Raw genomic sequence first — 26,959 nt, 5'->3', positions numbered from 1 at the left:
ACATTTTTATTATTTTGCTATGTAATATAAATGATTATGGCTTAAAACGGTGTCAAGTATATAGGACTTATTACGTAAGTATCGTGTAAATAACACCATTCATTAGCTTTACTCGCATGTCGAGTGCCCGCGAGACAGCCAAAACTTGACTTGTAATTCACGTTTACGTCTGAACACAGAAATCGCTTAGTAAATAGCCTTGATTTTAATTTCGTAAAGTAGATCAAGGAGTCGTCAATCCAGTAGCCTAGCTGATGAGGTGTTCCTTTCGACTCATTTTAGCGATGTCAGCAACACAGGGTGGAGTAACGATATGGAGTACTATGTATTTCATTTTTCATTTACCTGAAGTTGTGAAATTGTGGTGAGAATATTTATTACTTGTGATGCAAAATACATATCAAAATGGTTGCTTTGTTTATGTATTTGAAAATAAGGATGTCTTTTTGGTGTTATGTATTTAGCTTCAAAATTTTGATAAAATGATAAATTAATAATCCGGTTATATATCCTGATATTGATAAACTTCTCTCTGTTTATCTGAAAAGAAAAATATTACTATGGCTTATTTATTTCACTTCAAAGATATACGTTTCTTGCCGTACGAAAATGAGATGCTGAAAGATAGATATATTCTTTTATTCGTCACAATGCCTTACTACCGAAACCATCTCATAATATAGAATATTTGAACGTATTGGTTTTCGGCATCGAGTTCTTGACGTTAGCACGACTTTAGGAGTGTTATAATCAAGAACGAGAGTGGAAAACCAATACAAGTCGAAACATTATTTTATGACACCTCCCACTTAAAAATAACAGTCAGTAAAGATTACTCTTGAATAAATTCAAAATAATTGGGTAATTATTTCATGGAACCTTTAATGAAGAGAAATGTTATTAATAGACAAACCATTAAATTGTATTCTTGCGCGTCTGATTATGTCACTGTCTACAGACAGTTTCCACCATCCATTCCGTTCTTTTTTCATCCATTCATTCTTATCCGCATCCATAAAGCGTCATTTCAAAAGGTTATGTTGTAGTGAATTATAATGAGCTAATTATTGAAATTAATTTGAAAGCTACAGTTGTTAAATGCTGCAACAGCAAAGGGTTTTGCCAGTCCTTTAGGGTGTCTGAGCTGGTTGAAAATGCACTTGACGGGCAAATGAAAGTTATTGTACTAGTTTGTCGTCTGCAATCGGTGTCACAAAAGTTCATGGCCTCAAAAAAGTGTAGTACTCCTCGTTGTTACTGTTCCAATATAGAAGCGTGCATTTATGAGTATATAGATAGAATGAAGTTGACGTCACTCGGGTATTTGTTATTGTTTTTTTTCCATCCACATATGAGATTAACCCAGATTAACTGTATTAACCAGATTATAAACGTTCATGGTTACACAGAGTTTTGTGTGTTGGTTCGTTATACTTCCGGATGGCAATGTTGTGAGCTTCTAAGTCAAGAGCATACTATCTATAAAGGAACCTAGTAACCTGGCTCTTTAGCATTCCTAAAGCGGTGTAATATAATGATATGTTATGTGTCGGTGTATTTATAAAAACCAGATTCATTTTAGAGATGTCCAAAGACCATCATTCATGAGAGTGTGGAAATCCATCAGGCAGGATTGTAAAGCGGAGAGTAATGCCGGCCCATGCAACAAGAATAGAACTACATCCCCTACATAGTAAGTATAAATCCCTGTCAGTAATGGGGGGGGGGTCTCGATAGCTCAGTTGGTAGAGCACTCGTTTCACACGAAAAGGGACCGAGATCGATCCCGGCTACAGTTGAGATTTTTTTCTGGGCCCCTGTCCACCCAGCAGTGAATGGGTAGCTCGGCTGGCGTAATTTATTTTGCGATAGACTAGCTTCCTATCTACTGTCCGTTTCACGCTATAGAAACCGGGATTGACTCCGGCTCCGTGGGCCTACGACTCTGAAGGCGCCAGGAGAAAGATTTAATACCGCACAGAGTTAAAGGCCCTTCAATGGCAATGCCCTCATTCGTTCGATGGCATGCTTTTAGCAAAAAGGCTGTTAAAAACGGTTAATCATATCTTTTTAAAAGAATACTGATTTTTAAAAAGAACATGTCCTATTTTATGCCTACAGAGACATTTGTCTTCAGAGTCTGTCTTGAAGTAACATAACAATAAGCCAGGCCATTATTCTGTAACAAAGTAATATGCTATAGTCTGTGACCGACCGTTCTCTATTCTTTGCAAAATGTTAGATCGGGCCATAATGCATAAATTTGGTCTCACCTTTACCCTTCATCCGCCATGAATTTTTATAGTCACTAATTGTAATATATCTACTCTTAATAATGTTTCAGCATTATCTGAAATTAAAGAGGCACAGAACAGTGTAATGAGGACATGAACAGTTACGTTAAAAATAGATAAAGATCTGAACATGTGTGTATGACTAATTTTTTTCAAATGCTGCCTTGAAAAGAGGCAACCAGAAATAATCACATAATTTCAAAAGTAAACAGTGATTCTAACGTCTAGTCTATGTCTGATTTTTTAATTTTTAAAATATAATACTAATAATGGTATATTTGTCTTCTATTATTTATTTCATTTCCACAGGGCTCAACATCATTGTTATCATGGTTTGCACGCTATCTCCAGTTTTTCTCTCGAGTCATGGATTCAGAAGTCCCAAAGAGGATGGCCACATGAGTGATGGAAGCACCAGTTCTATGAACTGTGACGAGAAGCTTATGACAGACATTTTTGTATGTGTGTCGCAATTCAACGTCAGTGTTACAGATTTCCTCTTGGCTGTCGGTGGAATAAATGGGAGTGACAGTTCTGCGGACCAAAGAAACAGAAACAACAGACCTGTTGATAAAACTAATAAAACTGTAACAGCAAATGAAGAACTTCCGGCCAATCCAAGTCGTAACTTACATATCAATGACAGTAGTTTATTAGACAATGCTAATAATTCTAGTATTAACAGTAAAAACAATAGCGGTGAAATAAGCAGTGTTATATTTTCTGATAGCAATAAAGTTGAGTTTAATTCTTCAGGAAAAGGGCAAGTATTTGTTAGTGGAAACAGTTCAGAATCCAAGACTCCTTTAAATAAGACTGAGCCCGAAAAGGATGGCTCGGAGATCATGAAGGCTGAAATTAAGAAAAATGTATGCAGGTGGGTCTTTTTTACAATATCTTCAATCACAAATTTTGAACTATTGTAACCAGGAAGATCCCAGGTTTGAGCCTTCTTTGAGGCACTTTCTTTTTTTTCCTTTGGTAAGATTGAAAACCACAATTTGTTTACTTTGGACAATAAGAGTGATTCTTGTTGACAACATAGTTTTGTGTGATGCATTTTCTTCATAGAGTGCCGAGGCGACGGCATCTAACTAAAGAGCGTGTTTTCTTTATTTTTCCTTGCATGTGAGTTGCAATTGAGCTATCGCCATCGCCTCAAATATTCTTCTGTTAACTAATACTTTGTGTCTGTGTAAGAACGTTCTATTTGCGGACAATAGCAGACAGGACGGGGTTGTGTTATAGACAAACAATCATCTTACTATCTCTGTCATTAGAGATACTAGATATCTTATTACTATTATAGATATTACCCAGTAAACCATTTGCTTTGATAAAGGAAAATAACTTCAAACGTTTCAACATATAGCTGGAATAATCTGAACTTTTTATAAGAGGGTGTCTGGCATCACATACGGTACATTTAAAGGTCTATTGTTTAGACGCTTTGAAACATTTTAAATACGACTCTCACTTATAGTAGGACGTAAAACGGTGTGTGTCCAAGACTGTTGTTTAAGTGGAAAAAGGTTGTACGTGTCTACCTAAATTTTAAATCTAGTTGTCCACTAAAAGAAATACAGCGCTGTGTTGAAGTTTGTGAAGCTGTATAAATCCAATTTTTGATTTAATATGCTTATTGTCATTTATTTGTATTTTGCAGTCATCAACGAGAAGTGATGCAATGCACTTTTGAAGCATCCAAATCTCTTATTGAAAATCCTGCTTGCCAGTCGTCGACCGCCAGCGAGTCTGCAAGCGCTGACCTCCTTGTTAATGATCAAAGATATCGGATCAAATCATTGATGGAGGCCATCTTGGGACAGTACGACAATTTTTGTGCTCATGGTAACATAAATGTTTAATGTCTGAAAATAGTAGGTATCCCTTTCAGTATCTCTCATAAACGAAAAATATCAGAATTTCATTTACTTCATAAAACAACCGAATGTTTTCGAAGACAGTTACTGGAACACAGATTGGAATTATAGCCTATTGATGATAATACTTGAAGGTCCCAAATTCGTTGCATTTTCTCTGTTTAACCTTTTGAGAACAATGCTGTGAGATCTGTGTCATGGAATTATTCTATTAATGAGAGATAATGAGTCAAGCGATTTAAATCATAACTCCCTAAAACAATTAATGAGAGCTTTTATAAACCGTATAATTTGGGTATTACAATATTATGACGAATCGCACCAGGGCGAACGCTGCCATACACACAGATGCAGTGAAAAACGAGAACGTTGTTGTTGATAAAGATGAAGACGATGTTTAATAGATGATGGACGATTGAAGAAAACGATACAGTGGGATAACAGGACAACGGTAGAAAAACATGTAGAGTAGAAGTTTACAGTAGTAGCATGTACGGCAGGTCGACTGCAAAATATAATATTTAAAAATATATATATATTGGTTACATTAAATTTTATAAACATTAATAAAATACGTGTAATGATAATTAATATGCTTAACAAATATTATTATGGAATGTCTCCCCATTTGACAATTAAATTATAATCAAATGGAAACAAAGAAAAATAAACAAAAGTAGTATTAGTCGCAGCGCCAATTGTCGTGAATAGATTTTTACATCTCATTCACGATGGGAAATAGAATAGATAAATAATATGCACGAGGCATGTATCTCCACCGAAGTGGGTAGAACCGTGGCCTCCGTAAACTTATGGCCTGATACTGACAAAAAAATGACGTCAAAATGCCAGTCTTTTGCCACAAAAGAAAACAAATCGTGAGTTGTATTCAATAGTTCAACCAATGAAATAACTTGTTTCCATGAGATCTACTAACGACAATTCACTAGGCGGTGCAACAAACCAAATAATGACGTCAAACTGCCAGGCCTTCTGGATTTCAGTATCAGGCTATAACATTACGATGGCTACGGTAGAACCCGATTTACTAAGTACACATACCTAGATTTTGTTGTTCGTAATACGAAACGTTTTACATTGATTCAAATAAGTCAAAGAGAGTGAGTAAGCGGTGACTGTCGCTTATATAGATAGAATGCGCTTGGCCAAGGAATTCACAACATTGCCATCCGGAAGTATAACGGACCAACACACAAACTCTGTGTAACCACGAACTTTTATAGTCTGGTTAATACAGTTTAGTGAGAACAACTCACAAACGCGGATGGCAAAAACAATAACAAAGGCCTGAGTGACGTCATCTGCATACTATATCTATACGCTGACAGAGTATGACGTCACAATCACAAAACGGAACATCATGACAACTGAGAACAACTCACAACAGCCTCGATCGAGATAGTACACACCAACACACAAACACACAACATAAAAAGGCATATGGTTCCCTACAACGTTAAAACATGAATACTACTCACATGACATGAAAGTAAATATATTTTAAACGATAGACTAATGCCTTTACATGATGATTGGAACATACGGAATGACAGCCGATTATTAAATACAATGAAAACGAGTATATCTCATGACATATGGATGGAACATATGGAAGGATAACAAATTATTAACACAATGAATATAAGTATATCTCATGAAATATGGATGGAACATATGGAAGGATAACAAATTATTAACACAATGAATATAAGTATATCTCTGCGAACAAATGGGACTACATATTTAAGACAATTTACACACGAATCATTATAACTCTTAATTAGAAATAAAAACTTACATTTCTGGTGCGTTAAGTTCTCGAAAATGTGAGGACAATCCAGTATAAGAAATAACATGGGCTATAACCCGAAACTTCCAAGAAAATATAGAAAAATATTTTAAATATGCAGTTAAAACTGCCAAGATGAAAATTGAGAAGGATATGCAGTTAAAACTGCCTAGATGGAAATTGAGAGGGTTACAACCTTCACGTTTGGAGAGAAACTGACCAAAAATGGTGAATCAATTTGCCAATACTCATTAAAGGCGCGAAAATGTTATATCAGTTCACACCATAAATACCAATAATAATGACGATCGTGGAAATACTTATAAACAACAACAAGTTATAACAATAAAGTAGCGGGTGACGACTACTGACAAAGAGTGACAACTTAGCAACGAGCAATACAAAACAATCAATAAAAACAATTCTGGTCTAACCAGAACAGCGTGATATCATTCAAAGTGCTCATGACGCTTCAGAGAGATCTTGCGAAACACAGAACATACATCTTATGGGGTGTTATTATAACTATTTCTTAGTTGACAAAGACAACGCTGTAACCTTCACGGTGCTAATTTTCACTTGACCATGGTGAGAAAATGTGAGTAAGGAACCTTATTCAAATGATCGACTTTTCTTGGCCCATAGCAATATTAGTACCACTGTACCACAAAGTCTCACAAGACTAAAGTTAGTTTTGTAATCATAAACATCATCATCATCATCATCATCATCATCATCATCATCATCATCATCATCATCATCATCATCATCATCATCATCATCATCAAGTGCAATCGTTAAAAAACCCTCATAACAAACAAACTACCATAATATGATATCAGTAATCTTTGTCTCGTGCTTTACACTTTCAGAATGTCGAAATAACCTAATAACTGAAATGGGCACTTGTTATGAGACATTTGATCTAGACGCAAAATTGTTCATGTCACGCGAATCACGTGGTGCTGTCATTGGCTCAAGTTCCTATGACGTGGACGTTTTCTGCCAGTAAGTTGACTTCTCTCTAGTAATAGATATATCTTTTTTTTAATGACAAAATGCTGGAGCTGAAAAGCGGGATCTTTTGTTTTCTTTGCACCTAAGGTTTTGGCAATCTGTGAGAGCGAGGTAAATATTTGTAAAGATAGTAGGATGCAATGTATTATTTACTTCTCCACTTAAACGAATCAATTTGAACACTACTGGTGCGATATTGTGATTTCAATAAAATTTAATGTGGTAGTTGATACCATTTTTCCACCGTTAAGCCAGGTAGCTTGTAGGAACCTATATTACATTGATGAACTCGAGATAGGTTTAATCGATTCCTTGCTAATACTTTTAAAAATTACTGAAATATACATTTAACACTGTTTAGGATGTATCATGTGATTTCAAATTTCTCCTTCAACGTAGATATAACAATGTGTATATTGGATGATTTTGAACTTTGTTCTATTGCCATTGAGAGATTGATCCCTACAATGTCCTCACAACCAATGAAATCGCTTCATTATGTGAGCGAGAAGGGGTGATGATGAATTTTTAAACACTGATTTTTTAAATAGAATTTTCATCAATATAGAAATAGAGAAGCTCTGACCCAGTGTCTACGTACAAAGGCAGCGGAATGCCCTGAATCTGATCTTGTCTTGTCGGCCATTGGGTTGGACCTTGAACTGATGGAGAAGGGCTTTAATGTTTTATGCAAGAATCAGTACAGTAAGTTGCTAGTATAGCTGTTCAATAGAGAACAATAGTGTGATGTAAAAATACTGGTTCCAATCTCATTAGAAGTGTAAAACCAGCCAAACAAACCAAAAAATAAACCCCCCAAAAAACGCCCAAGAAACAAAAAGAAAACAAGCAAACAAAAGAAAAGCAACAAAAAACTTTACGCATTCCTTTTCACCTCCAAGATAACAATGAGACAAATTATATAGAATGCAAAATGCTCATTCTACTGCATACTCGGAAAGACGTTGTTTTGTCGTGCTTTGCTCTGAGCAATGAGAATCAAAAAGAAATTGGGCACTTTACTATCCCTTTTTGTTATTTTCTAAACCATTCTAGCAAATAAAATCATATTGATTTCTATTTTTGTTTTTGTTTTGAAAGATGACTACATATTAAATTTGACAATATGTGACCCCTCGTCTCAAAACGGTATTACGTCGGGATGATTAAGATGCTGAAATGGAATTTGTAGCCAGAAATATCATGCTTAAGTTGAGTTTATATGCTTTATAGAAGAGAGGAATATAATATTTTACTGTCCCAACTTTTACCAACGTTTCATATTTTTGACCAGTTTAACTATAATTTTACTTTTCTAGCATCTGGTCCATCCCGACATAATACCGCTTTGAGACCCCATCAATTCTCCAACATCCAACATCCGTCCGTTTCTACCCACAGCGTATCTCAGAAGTCTAGAGTGTTTTGAGTCTCACACACCAGAAGTTGGAATATGCCATTCCATCAAACACAGAAAAATCATCGCCATTGCCTCCATGGCTGCCCTCAAAAACTGGACGAGTGACAGATACATCCATGAGGTTTGTAGGTAGGTGATTTGACAGTGAGTTTTTGTTCAATGTGTCATTCATTTATTTTTTGTAAGAATGGGTGAATGAATGAATGAAAGAAAGAAAGAATGAATGAATGAATGATAAGATATATCAATCAATCATTTAATAAATCAGATCAATCTAAAATCAATCATTTACTTGACAATTTCTCTCTCTCTCTCTCTCTCTCTCTCTCTCTCTCTCTCTCTCTCTGTGTGTGTGTGTGTGTGTGTGTGTGTGCGAGTAGGTGTTTCCACCCTATTCTTTCTATTTGATTTTTTTATATAAAATGTTTCTAGTGACAACGGTATTGTAAGAACGAATGAAGCAAATTCTAAATTTTGCAATTGGACGACAGTGCATCTTCAACTTATATATATACATGAATGACTGACTCATTTTGCGTCTTTTAGTGAACATTGTAAGGGAGAAATAGAATGAAATGTCTGCTTTATACGGTAGTCGTCTGTTGTTTACCGTCCATTATCCATGAGTGGATTATTAGCAGATAGGTCCATCCATTAACTCTCTCAAGTTCACCCTCATTGAAAATCGAACATATTTGTTCGATTTTCCATGCATTTGAACTCGAGAGAGTTTAAAAGAATATATTTGGAAATATTTAATTACCTTTCGCAACACATGACGTATGCCCTATGCAATAAATGTCACATAAGTTAGTATATGGTTAAATCGTAGCCATCGTTATGTTATAGCCTGACACTGAAATCCAAAAGGACTGGCAGTTTGACATCATTATTTGCTTTTTGCATGGCCTAGTGAGTTGTCGTTAGTAGAGCTCATGGAAACAAGTTATTTCATTGGTTGAACCATTGAATACAACTCACGATTTGTTCTCTTTTGTGGCCAAAGCCTGGCATTTTGACGTGATCTTTTGGTCAGTGTCAGACTATAAGTTAACGATGGCTACGGTTAAATCCAATGTGTCTTGTGAAGATTTAAAACGGCGTCACGTTTTTTGTTTTTGGGAGTTATACATTTAACGTCACAAAAAATATACCTCCATTCTTTGCGGGTAACAGAAGTTTTCCTAACTGGACAGTAACATTTTTAGATGACTGTCAGAATACCGTCAATTTTCGGGAAGGGAAATCAATAACCCTATTAAAATCTGAAATACGAGTATTTACGTAAGTATTTACTCCGGACGTAAGAATAGCAGTTTTGCTTTTTCCTTCGATTGTGCTGGTTTTCTTTAATCGTGATAATGATTTGTGCCTTTGAAAAATATTTTTACTATTTGCTCGCCTTCTCTCTTCACCCCTTTTTATTCAATGCCATACAGTTGCTCTCCATAATTATTTATGTGTTACATTCACACTATCATTTTAGGTGTTCAGGACAAATCTGCAGGCTTGCTTTTGAACTTATAAAACTTGATCTTTGGCTTTCTTAGTTTAAGTGCCATACAAACTGCTCTTTTCAAAAATCTGTCTTCTAATTTCGGTAAGACGTTGATTTCTTACTGCATTGGGGACATAGTGATTTCCTTTATAATAACTTAGTTTGTTGTCTGCTTCTTACGACACTGCGTGTATATTTGATGGTTCAAATGTTCAATATTCTTGGGCACAAATGTTAGTTTCGAGGGGACCATGCTGTAAATTACATTTGAAACAGGTTTTGGTTATTTGATAAATTATCTTTACCACGCATGTTAATAGTCTTTGCAGGTCCCTGGCAGCCTAATGAAGATTCCCATTGAAGCCTATTATTGAATGCAATGCAGACCAGTTTCGGTCACTCATTCTGATTCTGCAAAAGTCGCCAATTCATTTTGAATAGAGGGAGAGGGGATGATTCTCTTAATATTCAGATCACATCACTTCTAACGGTTGGGTCTCTCTGTGCCTAGCTTATCATTGTTATCCATTTAATCCGTGCAGTCAGCAGTGCTGTTGTAAATTTTCGATGACCTCATTCTACCTGCGAAGACCTTTCTACTACAAAATTTACATTCCATTACATAGGTTGCCTCACGTACATAATTTTATGATATTGCATAAGTAAGTTCGTAAATCCATTTTGTTGTTGTTGTTGTTGTTTTGTTTTGTTTTAATTTTCATCAGAGTAAATATTTAAGTTACATTGTGAGCATCAAAGTATCGAATTAAGTGAAATAATAAATAAATATGAATAGATAAAAAGTAAAGAGGAAACAAGATAGTATTATTAATTTGAATGAAGAATAATATGGATTGGTATTGTGTCCTTTGGTAATGCACTTTACAAACATTACCCTACTCGACTTGCTGCAGGCAGTCACAGTTATGCAGACTGTAAGAGCGTAAGCTAGAAAACAGGACACATTAAAGGCGATTTTTATTGCATGAAAAGCAATGTTTGCTATTATGGGTTCGTACGAAGGATTAACTAAAGAGTTTTGAAACACATTTAGCATGGCAAATGGGAGCAATCTATGGATAGTATGCGCTTGGCTAAGAAGCTCATAACATTGCCACCGGAAGTATAACGGACGAACACACAAAACTGTGTGTATCCATGAACGTTTATAGTCGGGTTAATACAGTTCAGTGAGAATTACTCATAAACGCGGATGGCAAAAAACAATAACAAAGACCTGAGTGACGTCATCTTCGAACTATCTATATTCAGGTTTTCGTCCAACCAAGTCATCAATCACATGATTTGTTGCTGTCCACCGATTGGATGTTTCTTAACATATGTAAACACTCTGCTTTGTTTATGAAAATTGTAAACATACTCATGTCACAAGCTGAATGAAATGACCAATCGTGATGTTAGATATTTCAAAAGCTGTGAACACTTGTCACTATGTGGGTCACTTTGAGCACACTTTGCAATGTGACCAATGACCTCGGCACATGGAAATGTAATATAGATCGCTCCCATTGGTAAAATTGTGTTACATAAATTTTCATATTTATTATTTAATGTTAATGAGAATGATCGTGAAATATAATTAAAGAAAAAAAAGATATAAATGGGATCACTCACTTATATGTGGCCAAAACATATGTTTCTGTGGCTTTCATCCACGTCGTCACTTGGCATATTGTCCGCAGAATAAATTTTATTCCCTTTGAGATCGATGTTTACGTCCTTGTATTCTTACTTCCGTTGTGTTGTTGGTTTAGTGGTGATTAGTGTTGATGTGTAGTGTGCTCTTATTGCTTATATATGTGTGTGTATGTGTGTGTGTGTAAATGTGTGTGTGTAAATGTGTGTGTGTAAATGTGTGTGTGTGTGTGCGTGTGTTGTGTATGTTTTGGTCACATATAAGTGAGTGATACCATTTATATTTTATATTACTTCTAACCATCATTATCGAGCACGTTCGTACCTACGAGAACCCACCAACACTTTTATATATATATATATATATATATATATATATATATATTATAGAGAGAGAGAGAGAGAGAGAGAGATTCTTTATTTTCATGTAATTATTTCTATTCTGTCAAGGATACGATTGGAGCACATTCAGTGTGACCTTGACGCATGGGCAGACAAGGACGATGAGAAATGCGATGAACACATCCTCGGTCTAAAGAGGCAATTACATTGTAGTCTAATCCCGCTTCCATGCCGTCAGACCCATCGCTCGCGGGCGGATGCAGTTTGCAAGGAGCCACGTCCATCTTCTAGCGGAACTCAATGTATTTATGATCCAAGAATAACATTAATTGTGATATTGGTTGTGTTAAATTTAAAGCAACTGCTGTTCCATCCTTAATCCGACTTTATCTACAATACTGAAATTTAGCAATTAAATTATGTTATAAAAACCTTCAGGAGAAAACATCCATTCTCGTGATTCATATCAGGATGTTGTCCAAACATTCATCCATGGAATGTCAATAGTAATTCTATTGACAAATCGTGTCCTACGCAACAGGAATAAACTCATATTTCCTAAATGATCAAATAATGTCTTAGTTACGATTATGGTTCATGGGTGACCGATTCTGAGCACTAAGGTAAACGTGAAATGCTTTATTGGGTGATGTATGTGAAGAATAACAACCTAGTTATTTTTTTTTTCATCGAAATCATCAACAAAGAACCAACTAGCACACCATAGACTGTTTAAATTTCAATTATTATTGGAGTGATAATATATGTTCAAACAGAACCTCTGAGAAGTGTATATACTAGAATTATCCCCTGGATTGGACAAGTCTGAATGTACATATTGTTATATAAATAGAAATGACCATTGCATTAATTTATGCTCTTTCAATGATATTATAAATAGTCTGGTATAGACACTAAGACTATTTGATATGCTGGTGTTCTTGATATTGTGTGATGGATTAAAAGAGTAGTTAAAATAACATCAAAGCTAAAAGCTCTTTTAATAAATGCAATACCAGTGTTTCTTTTTGTATTCATTTCTTTGTTTCATTTTGTATTTATTAAACGAATCATTTGTTTTTGTTGTTTTGTTTTTAAGGGTTTTGCGGCGTTTGCGACACATTTAGGTCATATCAGCGCCAGTAAAAAGGAAGAAAATTGGATGGTAAAACTATTCTAGATGTACAATTAAAAGGACTTGAGGAAAAAGTAAGAAAAGGGGAAATGGTTCAATTAGGGAATAGATGTAGATTCCAAGAACACACTATCAGCCTACCTAGTTTGAGATCAGCTAAAAGTCTCACCAGACACTAGCACAAGTCCCAACTAAGAGGAATACACCCAAGACTCAAATGTTTACAAATCATGTGTTAAAAGTCTTCATGACTTGATACAACGGAAGCTAAGCATTATTTTTTTTTTTAGTGCAGCACGAACCGAAAACAAAAACAAATGAATAAGAGTCTCAGCACAGAAGCGTAGATAGAACGAAGATGACGTCACTCAGGTCTTTGTTATTGTTTTTGCCATGAGTACTTCTCACTAAACTGTATGAACCAGACTATAAAAGTTCATGGTTACACATTGTTTTGTGTGTTCGTCCGTTTTACTTTCGGTGGCAATGTTGTGAACTCCTTAGAAGCCCATACAATCCACAGCCTACATCTTGTATCATGCCGGGGTTAACCAGTGAATGTAAAGTTAGAATGACCAGAATTAAGACATTTTACCTTTTTAACTCCATAAGCATTTATAATCTTTTTTTAATAAAACCAAAAATATTGGCACAAGTCTCAAACTCTTAGTAAAATTTCAAGTTTTAAATAATACCATTTAAATAATCCTGACATCATGCTCTTCTGAGGCGACAGATCACATTTGTTCATGTTCGTGCGTACGTACGCGCACGAGTTGTTTGTTTGTGTGTGTTTATGTGTGTGTGTGTGTGTGTGTGTGTGTGTGTGCGTGCGTTTATCTATCGTATGAGCGTATGCGTGTAAGTTTTTGGCTGCGTGTATTGTTACAAATGGAAGGAAATAAATATATTGATGTCTCTTCAATTGTTCATGTCATTGAGTTCACGTTTCCATTTCTTTGTTTTGACGAAATTGTTTTGGATATATCTCCTTATGAATGCTTTGCTTTCTTTTTGAGGTAAGTCAGAGAACTTAGTAGTTACATTTTGTCTCACCTGAAAAACAAAAGCCATTCCAGAACATGAATAGAGAGCAACACGTGCCTAGTTTGGAATATCATTAACCGTTTCGGAACTCACGCTGAAAGTCTCATCACGTAAAGATCACATGATTAGCTTCCTGAAATGTGGGAGATCTTTTGTAACGTGTACACATTCAGTTATCTATTAGATAATTCCTTTAATTTAAGTGTGTTTAGGCTTAGCCATCGTTATGTTATAGCCTGATACTGAAATCCAAAAGGACTGGCAGTTTGACGTCATTATTTGGTTTTTGCACGCCTAGTGAGTTGTCGTTAGTAGAGCTCATGGAAACAAGTTATTTCATTGGTTGAATTATTGAATACAACTCACGATTTGTTTTCTTTTGTGGCAAAAGACTGGCATTTTGACGTCATTTTTTGGTCAATATCAGGCCATAACTTTACGAAGGCCACGGTTTAGGTCACACGGACTGCCCCAATAATAGTATTATATAAATGTTGCTGCTCGAAGCGCGAAGAAATAAATAACAAAGTGAAGTTGAATGTAAGCTTCAATTTAATTACGAAAACAGATAAAATGAACGTTTCGAGTTGAACGCCACTACCACATTATCTCATTCATCTGTAGTGTGTCATTCATCCTGTTTTGTTGATAAAGGGGAAACCCGAAACGTCCATTTTATCTGTTTTCGTAATTAAATTGAAGCTTACATTCAATTTCACAATGTTATCAATAATATCATTAGCAGATAATGTGATCTCGGTGTCATCCTTGTAAGAAGGTGTGTTGCATAGCCTGGATATGTGTCGTTTTTGTCAGTTCCCTTGGATAATGAAAAGTACTTCAAAAACTGTCAGTCTACAACGAAAAGAATAACAGATAGCTCTCCAAGGGTTAAAAATGGAATGGAAAATTGTCAAAAAAGCTATTTCTGCTTAAATTTTGGAAGTGGGAGTTGGCATATCCGGCTGAATTATTACTCATTATTTGACTGAAATAGGGGAGATAACGAAATGAATGTATATGTTTTAAAATCACAAGAGTATTTATGTACTGTTTGTGTCAAATGTTTTAAAAAAATGATTTTTGGGCTGAGCCTCATGAGATGTTAAAATGGTAAATCTCTCGGTGACAAAAAATCTTGAAACTGAATGGGATTTTCAAGTAAAACAAATCACAAGACACTTTTATTTTCATGAAATATTTAATTCACTACACGATTAACACATCTTCATGCATTCAAAACTCGGGATTATCATTTGATGTTTAATACAGAGTTCGGATAGTTAATGTTTTTAGAGTCGTCAAAGAAGAAAAAGATAAAAATATTTCATAGTACACAGATAGATATACTCGTAGTTGAGAACACACCATTTACAACATGAATTCTTTATCAAGGTGTTTTTCAAAATGAGATGAATTGCATATCCTCAACCGGTTAGCAGTAAAGTTTAAATAAGCCCTCTTGGGTTTGAAAAAATGGTTCACCACAAATAGGAATAGTAAAATATGAGCTTTTTAAAAACAGAATGTTTTTAAACATCAATTATGTGTTAACACACCAGGATTTGGTCTACTGCGGATACAATCAAGTCGTCCTTTTCCCGCTTGCCCAATTTATTGAATCGATTAAACTAACCCTCAGCTGGTCCCAAAACAATTAATTTCAAGACTCCAAAGAAGATAGTCTAGGATGGTATAGATAGTCTAAATTATGTTGACAAAAAGATCCGATAGTTCAAGCACTTCTTACTAGATGGCGTGTGAAGCGAATGAGTTGAGATGTGATAAACTTAAATACGTTCCTCTTCTTGATTTTCATTTAGCTCATGGGTATTTCATTGTATTATTCTCTTAATATAGCATGAACTAACACCATTTTATTGGCTAATTTATGTCACGAGGTGTGATAATGCTTAAATTATATCTTATTTGAAACATCAGCTCGTGTTTTTTTTATCCTTTTGTGTCAAACAGTGACAACACAAAGGATAAGACGAGAACTGTCGTTTATAAACACATTTAAATAAGTGCATTAAAAAAAACAACTATATTTACAACTCAACTCGTGAAGGCAACCAATTTAAGAATATGTAATACTTCATTTGTTGTAGATATTTCTGAATACACGCGAACACTAAGACTTCAAAAACGCATAGGCATACACAATCAAGAAGAACAAATAAGATACATTTACAACATTATAGACAGAATTAGAAACAAGCAATGCCTCATCAAGTAAGCCTCACTTGTTTATATTATCACATGCTTTGTTACGGTTGCTGTCTTTGTTTATTATCAGCGATATAATGAATGACAAAGACCAACATGAGAATAACAAGTGATATTCTTTTGAAAACAGCAGAATTTCACAAACTATACAAGGAAAAGGTTGACTAGATTTATGATCGTACAATATATTATTGACAAATAATCAAAAAAGAGACCAGCCCAATGTATCTAAAACGATTTTTACAAACTGCATAAAATTGATGGTTATTTTGTTGGGTCTCAGTCATTAGATACCAAACAGTTTCGAGCTTTCGATCGCCATATTTTATTTCTAAATAGCAACATGTGAAGCAATGGGGCCTGGCAGTAATATCAATACAGTTCTTTTGAAACACATCAATGTGAGTCTAAATAAATGCCTTACTGGAATCGTTTGAGGCATTGATATCCCTTGACAAATATTTTGGTTCTTAGCTTAGGTGTCACATAATCCCTTTTCTATACGGGAATCTTACAAATGTAATAACATGCACAGCACAGTTTATGAAAAAAGATGATATTATGAAGTCAATCACAACCTAGATGATAAAATGAAAGGAAATGGTTCAGATATAAAGAATAACAAACGTTGGTTTATCATCAATAGCGGGAAAGAAAACAAACCTGATTGGTGACAAAAGTACTTAAACCATTATTTTGTGATACTGATTTACATAAACATTGAATGTGTTGTCCGACTCTTAATCGTGATTTTTAAAAGTCAAAAATATTTGTTTCATTCCCCACAATGTAAAAACACATTTTTAAACGAACTAATCGAAAATTTTATCTTGCATGGTACGATTTTGGATTTTTCAAATTATTTCACTCTTTTTGTGTTTATCCACAAACCCATACCAAAGGATTAGATATGTCCATCGTTACTTTCAGGATTGTTTATACGTATGATTGGTATCCTTGTTGTACGAAGCTCTCATTTAAAAAGGCCTTTATCAATATCTCATCAAAGCTTATGTAATACAGATTCTTACTTCATAAATATTAAAAACCAGTAACACGATGTATGTTATACTCTTGTAACAGCACAGGGGAAAAGCTTTTTGCATACCTTATGAATTTACATTTTAAAGCTCTATCTAAGAACAGTTACAGACAATACGATTGGTTGGCTAGTAATTAATTTTGACCACGATGTAAAAGGGGAGGGACATATTGTTGAACTGGTTAAGATGCAATAAAACCTCTGAGAGCTTGGATAATACGTGGTCGAATACTCAGTCTCCTTTTCTTCTCGCGTCTTCTCAAAACTAACAGGAGTTTGTATATTTCATAAGCTGAAGATATTTGTGATCTATGATAGCTTAAATAACATGCTTTAATTAACAATGTTAAACAAATTCCAGTTCAACTGTTGTGAATATTATGTGCTTTTAGAACCCTAAAAATTTTTACAACACGCAAAGCATTTTCTTTTGTCAAGTTTCTAAATATATATAAAAAGATATCGCCATATTTCCAGATCATTCATTATTTTAGCTTTAATATTTTTCTTCTTCTTCTTTTGCCATATCCTAAATGATTCTTAAAATTCGGGATATGTCTTTGGTCCTTCCATATATTATGCGTGTTGTCCGTAGCAATGATGTCCATATATTTCTTGAAGAATAGGAAGATGTTTATACGGGCTGGTCTAAACGGCGTTCCATTGCTCTGAGATTTCCTTGCATGGCCTGGTACTGGGTCAAGAAGCGCTCGGTCACTGGAAAGTTATAGAAAGAGATTTGCTAACATCGTCATCATCATCATCATCATCATCATCATCATCATCATCATCATCATCATCATCATCATCATTATCATAACCGTCTCAACCATAGTACACTTTCTCGTCTGTCATCATCATTCTCATCATCAAAATCACCATCATCATCGTCATCATCATCATCATCATCATCATCATCATCATCATCATCATCATCATCACTTACTGGCCCACTGATCAACTGGTCTGTTGACTTTCCAAGGCGTTGACTGGAGTTTAAACCAATTTCCCATTGACTTTACATTAGCACTGGGATTAGAAAGAAAAGGTGAAACAATTACATTTCTTTATTCATTCATGAAATGATTATATGTTCTCTGTTTCTTGATCACTCAAAATAGGCTTCAACTGTCGTGACGTCGCTTCCCTCGTAATGATGAAAGTAACTTAGTAACTGGTTCTAACCTATCGGAACAATGGCGGACGCCCTAATAAAATGCTTCTCCGACGAGCATAAAAGTGAATCCAGAAGCGAAAAACATTATAAATCTGATCGTGTTTTGACTTTTATACATTCTGATCACATGACATATGAAACAGTTCTAGCCAGCATGAATAACAAAAAGTACCGATTTTCTTTGTTTAGTACCAAGCTGCTCGTTGCTGGGCTGACGTGACATCAGACTGTTGAATCCTATTGGCATACTCGTCGGTCACTTTGCTCCGTCGTGTCTCTAAATATAGAACCTTAACTCAGGGAAATGACCAGTGGCGTGGCATGCTTACAGTATAAGGTGGTGCCAGAATCAGAAGAAGAAAATGAATTACATGTGCAATATTTGTGAATATAAGATAAAGAAAAAAAAATAAAGAAAAGACTTACTCAATTAAGTAAGAGGTGATATATACTATTTCTCAGTTTTTTTTTTTGTTTTTTTTTAAGCTGTTGAATCCATTTTTAAAAGATGGATGCGGAGCCAGGCACCAAATCAACCAATATAGCAACGCCCCTGGAAATGACGACGTTATAACAGAGGTAAAGAATTTCCTTTTATAGCTGGTTTAATACTGAGTAAAAGGGGAATATGTTTTTTTTTAAAACTGTAATTGTATTGACTAATGCCGACATCAAATTGGTCACTGATAATGTGAGATTGTTTAAATTCTCATGATATGATGGAAGTCTATCTTATTCGATCTAGTAATATTAACTAGTCTTTTGTGATCTGTTTTGAATCAGAGACATTTATATTTCAAACTTAACGTTTATTAGAACGATTTAAAGTTGATAATCTACAGATTCAAGACATATTCATAATAGATATCAATATTTTCTAAAGACAAATATAATACAACAAACCTACCAAGAGAGACTCCATTTATGTATACTACAGAATTAAGCATTCTTACCTATTTGTTACTTTTATCCTCCGAAAGCCTAATAAAACTAACATAAGCCGTCATCATTGTCGCTGATAAAGTGGGGTTGTTTAAAATTTCATGGAATGATGAAAGTATCTTATTCGATCTAGTAATATTAACTAGTCTTTTGTGATCTGCTTTTAATCAGGGACATATTTCAAACTTAAAGTTAATAATCTACCGACTTAAGGAATAATCATAATAGATATCATTATTTTCTAAAGACAAATATAATACAACAAACCTACCAAGAGAGACTCCATTTATGTATCCTACTTTCTTACCTATTTGTTCTTTTTATCACCCTGAAAGCCTAATAAAACTAACATGGGCCGTCATCAAATAATATAATTTATATTCAATTTCAAAAGCCACAAGTGCCCTTTCGCCATGTTTAGTTGACATATTTTACAGGGAATTATGTTTCCGATGTCATGTTGTCCACTTATAGCTGACCATAGCAGTGTAAATATGCCATCTATGTTAAGTGCGGACAGTGCGTACATAATTTAACAATTTTCGCCATAGGTACATATTTTTTACAACGTACAGCAGGTGGAAGGTGTCTGCATCGTAAATAATCTTAATAGATCTTCTTTATTTAGGTGACAAAATCGACACGAAATTGCCATTAATTATTCTTGTAAAATGAATGAGTTTTATAAAGTTTATCATATCATATCATATCATATCATACCATATCAAGCATATCATATCATATCATATCATATCATATCATATCAAATCATATCATATCATATCATATCATATCATATCATATCATATCATATCATATCATATCATATCATATCATATCATATCATATCATATCATATCATATCATATAATACCAGATCATAGGTGAAGAGCAAATATGAGTAAATCATTAAATTGCCTTTGATAAAATAACAAGTTAACGTCATTTGTTTTTAAATGTCTTATAATTACGTCAAAAAATGAAATCAAAATTGTTTTAAACGCTAAAATACATAGATAGAGGAATTCATGAACTCTCAAATTTTGGAATACCCAATTATGGTCCAGTCTCATGATCGCAATCTCAAAAAGCCATCTGGGAATTCCAAAAACGCAAGTGAACCCAATACAATTCAGGATACCGTACTTACATAAACTTAATTTCAGGATAACGCAGAGCCTCTCTTGTCGGCCACCACAAAACAGAAATTTGATTCCTGGCGGGCGCTTGATATCTGGCCAGCATAGGGTTGTTTGGATAATAACGTCTGAAGATGCTCAAAAGACGATCCTCAAAGGCACCCACCGAGTCTTCCGTTCTGGATTAGTTAGAAATAAAACAATAAAGTAATTTATAGCATCGCATTCCCACCAAATTCAATCATCAGTAAGTCACACACTGTTTAGTCATCTGGAACAACTATGTCTAACTTCTACGTCATGACACAAGACCGAAGGGCTAGAGCTCAGGTGGTCGCTGGTTCGGATAAGTAAGTATACAATTGCAATTATTTGTATATAATAATTGCCATCACGGGGCAAGATGGGCGAGTTTTTAAGACATAGCACTGTGATGTGAGGTCCCAGGTTCGAGCTGCGCTTCAGGCACTTCCGTTTTTCCACCTTTGACAAGAATATTGATCCCATATTTGCTCACTTAGGGCAATATAGATGTTTTCTGTGAACACCATACGTTTGTTTAATGGAGTATCTATATTCATTCAGAGAATTATTACGTTACGAAACCTAAAGATGCCCCGCGGAAGGCCGTGTGTTTTCTTTTGAATTACCAATCTTGCTGATCAGCAAGCGAATTGTTTCATTGTTTTAACTTTTCTGACCGTCAAAAAATCTTAAATAAAACATGGGTTTTTATATTGTTCAATCAATCAATTCAATTAGATATGCCTTTTTCACCACGACATCATAAGATATCGCCGCCTTGGCATTCCACGAAGGAATATAGATAACTCATCAGACAAGCTGTCTGATGTCAACAGGAATCACCCATGTTGTCCAAGCTACTAAATATGCTTAAAGTGCTCCTAACCAGCAGCAACACTAAACATGTAGGGAAAGACATACAGCCTGTCGTCATCAACATTTAATTTCGACAGAAACATCACCGTTACCTTGTTTACATATGCAGAAAACAGTATTCAAGAATAAACAGTACCTTCAAACGTCCAGATTATCTTCCTGTCTTCATAAAATTTAACACTTGCTTTGCTTAATCGGCGTTTTTGAAAAGAAAGCAAATTGCTGCAATTCCCACCCAGAAAGATCGTTCCCCTTTATTTCGATTGTGACTTTATGATGGGTGGTGCAACAAACTCACCCGTTAACTTTTATTCACTGATTCAATTTGCATCTCTACACTCCATTAAGGAATCAATACGGAAATATTCTTATCTAAAGTGACTTATGATAACGATGCTGGGGATTGCTTCTTCTTCTTCTTCTTCAAGTACCAAGTCTGTGCCAGACATCGGTGATATTGGTACGCCATTCATCTCTCTGATCAGATAACCTCAGAAAACTAATATTACTCTTCTCTTTCTTTGTCACCCAGCTGTTCAAACTATTCAAATATGTTTTTCTTGGTCTACCTTTACTCTTTTTACCTTCTATCTTTCCTGTGAGAGCAAGATGTTCAATACATTTATGTCGATTGAGGTGCCCTAAAAATTGTAATTGTCATTTTCTTATTGTACGAATTAGTAACCTTTTCGTTTCAGCTTGCTCTAATACTTCCTCATTCGTTTTCTTCTCTGTCCACGAGATTCTGAACATCCTTCTATGAAAACACATTTCTGCTGTCTCCGGTTTCTTTCTAATGCCTTTTGTAATTTTGGTGGTGTTAATGGCGGCGTTTTAGTAGCAATGCTAGCATCAGTGATGCTGTTGATGAATATAATCATCGTGGTAGCTGTTCATTACATTTAACTCTCTCCTTACCATTTTCAGTATTTTCCCAAAATGGCAGGCTTACCCAGCAGAAAAATTAATTTTTTAAACTCAAACAATACCGAAAAAAATGTATTTTGAGTCGTAACAAATGTGACGATTTTGCTGTAGGTGGTATGGAGAGGGTTAATTACCTGGACCGTGGATTACAGCTCATGCCTCCAGCTCCGGCCGACCATTGTGGAAAAAGTTGGAAGACACCAACATGGGGCTGAGAGCCACCACCGCCGCTGCCACCCCAGAACTCAAACTCCATCCCTGACTGAACGGCCGGTGTGGCGTACAATATGAAGTCGGTAAAATTGAAAAAGTTGAGGTGTTGACTGAATGGACCAATGGTTACTGGAAAACATTTTTAAAAAAAACAAAAGTTATAAACAACATTATAAATAGAATCTGTCTAAATCTTTTTTCCCAGATTTTGTTTTGAATGGACCAATGGTTACTGGAAAACATTTTTTTAAAAAACACCAAAGTTATAAACAAACATTATAAATAGAATCTATCTAAATCGTTTTCCCCAGATTTTGTTTTGACACAAAAGTTATAAACAAACATTATAAATAGAATCTATCTAAATCGTTTTCCCCAGATTTTGTTTTGGTGTTGTCCCCCCCCCCCCCTCCCCCAACGTCAATGTTTGTTTTATTCTCTGCACTGCATACTGCTGAAATTTTTATGGTAAAAAAACAGATAGAGTCTAGTCTATATAATATTATTTTTAAAATCACATGACGATTTGAAGTTGATAATTCAAGAATGCTATTCTGGACACTCTTGTTTTTAGCGCATTCCCACTTTATCACCAAATTGGACTGGAGACGTGATGAAAGGCTTGGATCATCATGGAAGAGCCTCATAATTCTGTTCCTCTAAAAGTTTGCGAAAGACGCTTAATATTATTATTATTATTATTATTATTATTATTATATTATTATTATTATTATTATTATTATATAATATATATATATATATATATATATATATATATATATGTGTAATATATATATATATATATATATATATATATATATATATATATATATATGTGTGTGTGTGTGTGTGTGTGTGTGTGTGTTTATTATTAAGCCATCTGTTAATTCTTGTTATGCTGTCCCAACATTGTGTGCATTCATCTTTACGTGCTGCTGTCCTGTCCAGCGATGTTTGCAATGTCATTCGGAAGTCCAATACTGTTTCTAGCTCTGAACAAGTCACGACAAATGGTGTGTTGTCATAAATTACTGTCTTTACGAACGACATGTCAAAAAGGAAGAGGTCGGGAACAGGAGTGGTCAGTTAATGGGTGATCTTTATTTATTTTGGTACAGGAAAAATAAAACAGTCGGAGATATAGTGATGGGGTGAGGGGGGGGGGTGAAAGGAGAGAGAGAATGGGTGAGAGAGAGAGAGAGAGAGAGAGAGAGAGAGAGAGAGAGAGAGAGAGAGAGAGCATCACGTTGACAAATGGACATAGCTGTGCTATGCACAGGAATTATGAATGTGACTAATGTTTCTTTTAGTGGAAATAAGCAAGGCTGTATATATCATGAATTCTCACAAATTTGACAAGTAAATCGACAAAGAATGCTGCTTTGTAGTCTTAAAATGTCCGGAGTTTGATAAAAAAATAAAGTCAGTAGGTATATAATAACACTCATCGAGACGTTTCTCAGCCTTATTTAAAATCACTGTTCTGTCCAATAGGATTCAAAAGTCGGATGTCACGTCCGCCCAACAACAAAGAAAATCGGTACTTTTTTATTCTTCATACTGGCTAGAACATTTTCACATGGCCTGTGATCAGACTGTATAAAAGTCAATACATGATCAGATTCATAATGTTTTTCTCCTCTGGATACAGTTTTATGCTCGTCGGAGAAGTATTTATTTCATAACGGCGTTCGCCATTGTTCCGATAGTTTAGAACCAGTTACTAAGTTACCCTGCGTCATTACGAGGGAAGTGACGTCACGACTGTTGAAGCCTATTGTTAATACTCAAAATGTCACTCTTAAACTGACAAGTTAACATAACGATGAGACTAGTATTCAAAAAGAAGATGATCCAAGATATATAAAATGGCCCATCCGACAAAACAACGACCCCCATTTTGATCAGGTACTTAAAGGTGAAAAGTCGTCATCTGAATAGATTCACGATGAATGGAAGACTTGAAAGACAAGTCGACGTCTTCTGTATATGTTCAAAGCTGTACGCTGTTCTAAGCTTTATGCCATCTCTGGTAATTTACAAACTAATCACAATTTACAAATCAATAGATGCTTTATCAACCATTTCAATTAACCATGAATTCTCAATCATTCATAGAGGAAACATTTTGGGAAAATGAAAGGTCGTGGCATCTAACATTTCGAAAGAGACTGAAAGGTAAGAGGAAAAAGAGATCGTTTTTTAGGCGTTGCATTCTTTATTTTGAGTTGAGTTAACTATGGTAATGTGGTAATATTTGAGGCATAGAGACTGTGGTTCAAAAAATGCATATATTATTGTAGACGTTTTGCGTGACCTTTAGAGTGAACCATAAATTTAACGGATCTTCGTTGTCAACAAGGGATCAATACTACCATGCACTGACAAAACAGTTTTTTAACCGTTATGACCAGAAAACTTTATTTAGAAGTATCAATGATTAAGATGACATCCGTCTTGTCATAAATGTCTGAATTTGTCACCATTTTGGCGTCTCAAGATTAGAGCTATTGACATCTAGGTGGTCATTTTAAATGATCGGTATTGAAAGTAAAAACTATTTGACCGGAATGGAAAGAATTATTTCGGCTAAATAGCGGTTACCATTGGTCATTATAAATTATTGATGTAAACATTGCCGACCACCTGGTCACTCTAAATCAACCAGAGAATAGAGTAACTCATTGATGTAGGAGATAAATAAAAATCTGATAGAAGTACTACAAAGAAACATATTCTTTTTTATAAAAGATTTCTGATAGGTATGTTTGGTTGTTCACAGATTATGTTCCCACCTCTTAATGGGTCAGTGTCCACGTAGGGCAGATAAATCACAATGGATTCCGAAACCCAACTTTTTTTATAGTTGTTTCTTTGTTAATCAATCAAATAGGAAAAGGTAGACGTTGTCTAGATAAATATAATGATTTATTTTGTCTTTCTTTCCTCCCCTCTCTCTCTCTCTCTCTCTCTCTCTCTCTCTCTCTCTCTCTCTCTGATGTGCTATGAAATATTTCTAAAAGTTATATTTCTATTTTTTTAAAGCCAGCAATATTGTCGAGTATTTAAATAATGTATGATATTTTAAAAATTGTGACCTTTTATTCAGCGCAACATCCACTAAATGTGTTGATATTGTCAAGCGTTTTAGTTCTAAGCAGAAAGCTCACAAGACATCACGCCTTTGAAGCGCTACGATTTTTCCCCGACAAAGACAACGCTGTTACTGGTTAAGTACCTACAGGTTTTACTCTTAAGCAGGATGAGTGCATATGAGTAAAGAGTCTTTCAAAATGACTTAAAATTGCTCCCCTCAGAGCCGGACTCAAACCAGGGACCTGTCATACCACTAGACCTAAAAGCCGCACATCACCACTCAGATAGTACTACAGCCGTTACCTGTTTTTTTTGTAAATCAACATTCAAGCAATCGATTTTCTGTTATTTTTCTCTCTTTTTATTTTCATGTTCTAGCTTACCGACGCAAAAATCGTTCCCAATTTGTTTGCCATTATTTTTGCCTAGTAAGTTTTAGGTTATAAGAAATCAAAGGAAGAGTCAGCTTCTTCTTGGTTCATATGGGATTTTACGGCCCATGGAATACTTTTACATCAATGCAACGCCAAAAACACCAGTTGGTAGAATATTGATCGGCCATGATGTGTGATAGTCCCAAGTAAGAGAAGGATGGAACTGAGCAAAACAAGGGAAAGTGTCCGTATTGAGGTTTCTAAAGCATTGGCAAAACCCGTTTTTTTCTCATCTCGACTGAAACGTTTACTTCAGATTATACAGATTGGGTAAAATGACCCCCGACATGTCAAAAGTCTGAAACCTTAGACTTTATAGAAGTCTCAGATTTTACAATTAGTTTTACCCACTTTGGGATATTTAAATATAACGGTAGGCCATATATGGGATGAATGTGTTTTGTTCAAAATTTTAAAAGGATGATTTGTAAGTATAAAGCAAGATGGCAAGGCAATCAAAAGTTTCATTTGGTAATACAATTAGAGGACCTCTTTTTGAAATCAAACCTAAACAAAGATTTTTATCATTACGAATTGCAAAAGAATAGAACAGATATGTATTTATCCCAACATTTAGCATTCAACTCGGGCATTATGGCTTGACATTGACCAAAAAATGACGTCAAAATGCCAGTCTTTTGCCACAAAAGAAAACAAATCGTGAGTTGTATTCAATAGTTCAACCAATGAAATAACTTGTTTCCATCAGCTCTACTAACGACAACTCACTAAGCGGTGCAAAAAACAAATAATGACGT

At 35.0% G+C, this 26,959-nt stretch overlaps 2 protein-coding genes across 3 annotated transcripts in view; one reads left to right on the top strand and one right to left on the bottom strand.

Annotated features, from left to right (window-relative positions):
• Positions 1–211: 211 nt before the first annotated feature.
• Positions 212–13,202, top strand: LOC144971527 (uncharacterized). The gene is made up of 8 exons (XM_078912528.1): positions 212–364; positions 1,572–1,693; positions 2,604–3,171; positions 3,961–4,145; positions 6,860–6,995; positions 7,573–7,709; positions 8,406–8,553; positions 12,029–13,202. Exons 2-8 carry the CDS (start codon positions 1,651–1,653, stop codon positions 12,297–12,299), a joined length of 1,488 nt encoding a protein of 495 aa, XP_078768654.1. The 5' UTR covers positions 212–364; positions 1,572–1,650; the 3' UTR covers positions 12,300–13,202.
• Positions 13,203–15,284: 2,082 nt separating this feature from the next.
• The window catches only part of LOC144971526 (uncharacterized), a 30,309-nt gene continuing 18,634 nt past the window's right edge, over positions 15,285–26,959 (bottom strand). For both annotated transcript variants that reach the window (XM_078912527.1, XM_078912525.1), the window contains exons 2-5: positions 22,593–22,800; positions 20,643–20,810; positions 18,320–18,402; positions 15,285–18,090 (exon numbers count right to left, since the gene is read on the bottom strand). In XM_078912527.1, the coding sequence (XP_078768653.1) occupies positions 18,008–18,090; positions 18,320–18,402; positions 20,643–20,810; positions 22,593–22,800 (542 nt within the window). In that variant the 3' untranslated portion in view covers positions 15,285–18,007. The remainder of the gene's footprint in view (positions 18,091–18,319; positions 18,403–20,642; positions 20,811–22,592; positions 22,801–26,959) is intronic.

Source organism: Berghia stephanieae, chromosome 4, assembly GCF_034508935.2.
Source record: "Berghia stephanieae isolate SIO BIC M18660-M18661 chromosome 4, UCSD_Bste_1.3, whole genome shotgun sequence".
Lineage (NCBI taxonomy): Eukaryota > Metazoa > Mollusca > Gastropoda > Nudibranchia > Aeolidiidae > Berghia > Berghia stephanieae.
This window is presented reverse-complemented; position numbering and strand designations above follow the sequence as displayed.

Excerpts from the sequence above, each read along its gene's own strand:
- LOC144971527 (XM_078912528.1), top strand. The coding sequence starts at position 1,651 with ATGCCGGCCCATGCAACAAGAATAGAACTACATCCCCTACATA. Across the intron at positions 1,694-2,603 it reads AGAACTACATCCCCTACATA|GGCTCAACATCATTGTTATC; the intron begins GTAAGTATAAAT and ends TCATTTCCACAG. Across the intron at positions 7,710-8,405 it reads TTTATGCAAGAATCAGTACA|CGTATCTCAGAAGTCTAGAG; the intron begins GTAAGTTGCTAG and ends TTCTACCCACAG.